The sequence below is a fragment of the Phalaenopsis equestris genome, unplaced genomic scaffold (assembly GCF_001263595.1).
Source record: "Phalaenopsis equestris unplaced genomic scaffold, ASM126359v1 Scaffold000010, whole genome shotgun sequence".
Taxonomy (NCBI): Eukaryota; Viridiplantae; Streptophyta; class Magnoliopsida; order Asparagales; family Orchidaceae; genus Phalaenopsis; species Phalaenopsis equestris.
Genome location: NW_018164452.1, coordinates 20,088 through 22,138, shown reverse-complemented (window position 1 = coordinate 22,138; position 2,051 = coordinate 20,088). Strand labels below are relative to the sequence as shown.

The window sequence follows — 2,051 nt, the reverse complement described above, 5'->3', positions numbered from 1 at the left end:
AATTTTGTGAAAAAGGGGAATTAATTACTGAGTCACCAGAGCATGATGCATATAATAATAAAAATAAATAAATAATACTCAGTGAAACAGACTGTCAAATGCTTCAAAAAGTAATAACATTGAAACAGAAGAATTGTACAGGTATAAATATTCTTACCCGTTTGACCAATATGTAATCTTTGGTATCATTCAGATAAACGCTGGAATCCCCTTCAATTAGGGTAAAAAACTGGAACTAAAACAAATGGTGGAGGAATATTCACAACATTAAGCAAGTTTTTGAAGGAAATAATACAAGTCAGAAACGTAAACATGGATTTAAAATCTCAAAGAAGAGGGAACTACAAAGATGAAGCCAGTAAAACAATTTAAAATAAGCCTACCAAATTTAGAATTATAAAAGTTTTGAAATTTCCATTTAAAGTATAAAGTTTACAAAATATACTGTTGTCAACATCTCTCTATTAACTTCCAAGGCAGTGATAAAGCCTACAAACTTTTCTAGCCTTTTACCATCCATCAGGCTATGTCTGTATCATCCAAAAAATTTAGCCAGCAAATAAGTATTAGTCATGCAATCATATTAAGTCACGTACAATGCAAACAAAAAAAAAGTAGGTTTTATCACTTTATAGCAACAGAAATAAAAACTGAAAAAGGAACCACTTTCATGAACACTAAGATAGCATTAACACATACTAATTTTCTCAAATTAACCATAGCACTTTTAAAAGATAAGCTAAAACATGGAAATATCATAATAAATTACATCATACTATCATCCATGTCAAGTGCCGATATCGGATCCACTTTGCAGCAAGATTGATTACAATAGCTAGTGAAAGAAGAAGAAGAGGTAAAGGAACTCTTTTGTTGTTTGCTAGGATTTCTGACCCCACACCATCATTAGAATACTTGGAATACTGAACAATAGCTAGGGCTAAGTAGGATGTTATGACAATGCCCCTCACCCATGGTTCCCCCACAGCAGCCAACAAGGCAGCAGATGGCAGAGCAGCTGAAACATAGTCTCTTTTCTTGATAAACTTCGAGTAGAAAAACATACCAAAAAGTAAGATCCAGAAAGGTATCTCAGGAATGAAGCCCCTAACGGCCCCAAAACCAATTATACCTGATAGCGTTAGAAGGTATGGCTGGCTGTTCACAGATTCTGGGACTGTAGCTTCAGCAATGGCCAGAATAGTTGATGTAAAAAAGATTATCCTTGTTAGCTCTGGAACTGGAGCAAAAGCTACAATACTGGCATAAACATACCTTATAGAATAGAGAACAAATTCACTATATATAATCAAACTGGTAATTGGACCACCAATAAACCGAAACACAAAGGCTAGTGTAAGCTTCAGTAACCAAGCAGAGGTACTTAAGATTGCTAATCCTGCCTTCTTCCACTTTGAAAGTTCCCATAACACGGTTCGCCAAGTATAAACAAGAAAAAACAGTGCTGCATATAAGAAAATGATACAGTGACTTGGCCTGTCTTCTTAGGACAATTGAGAATAGAAAATGTCAGAGAAATTCAGTAATTTCCTGTTTAAATTTTCATTTTTCGGGTTTGAGAGTTCAGAAAACCACAAGTAGTTAACTGAAAGATTAACTTGAAAATGAAATTCAAACATTAAATAATGTTATTTTCAATATAATATTTGTATTAAAAAATTAAACTAAATCATTGTACAAATAACTATCGCCTTTTCCAAAGATCGGTCACTTTAGAGTCAAACAAATTATACTTTACATTCAGAATTATATATATAAATTAGAAATTTCTGCCATAAAATCTAAGCCGATATCTTTCCAGCCTAGGACTTCTATGATTGATATTCAAGAGTAGCTAAATAAATATATATATAGATATATATATATATATAATTCATAGTTTTCAAAAGAAAAAAACTAGTTCTCTGATTTGTATATATATATAGATATATAGATATATATTCCAAGGATCAGTAAATATGAATATTAATGTGTGCGCTAGCATGTCTGTAGTAGGCTGTGTAAGCATGTTTGAAAGTATGAGTATGAAT

The 2,051-nt window shown here is 32.3% G+C and overlaps 1 protein-coding gene across 2 annotated transcripts in view; it reads right to left on the bottom strand.

Annotated features, from left to right (window-relative positions):
• Positions 1-697: 697 nt before the first annotated feature.
• The window catches only part of LOC110018326, a 2,601-nt gene continuing 1,247 nt past the window's right edge, over positions 698-2,051 (bottom strand). Inside the window, exons 3-4 of one of the 2 annotated variants that reach the window (XM_020715605.1) lie at positions 1,133-1,465; positions 698-1,018 (exon numbers count right to left, since the gene is read on the bottom strand). In XM_020715605.1, the coding sequence (XP_020571264.1) occupies positions 771-1,018; positions 1,133-1,465 (581 nt within the window). In that variant the 3' untranslated portion in view covers positions 698-770. Of the gene's footprint in view, positions 1,466-2,051 lie in introns of both variants that reach the window. The other variant, XM_020715603.1, reaches the window with a different exon arrangement.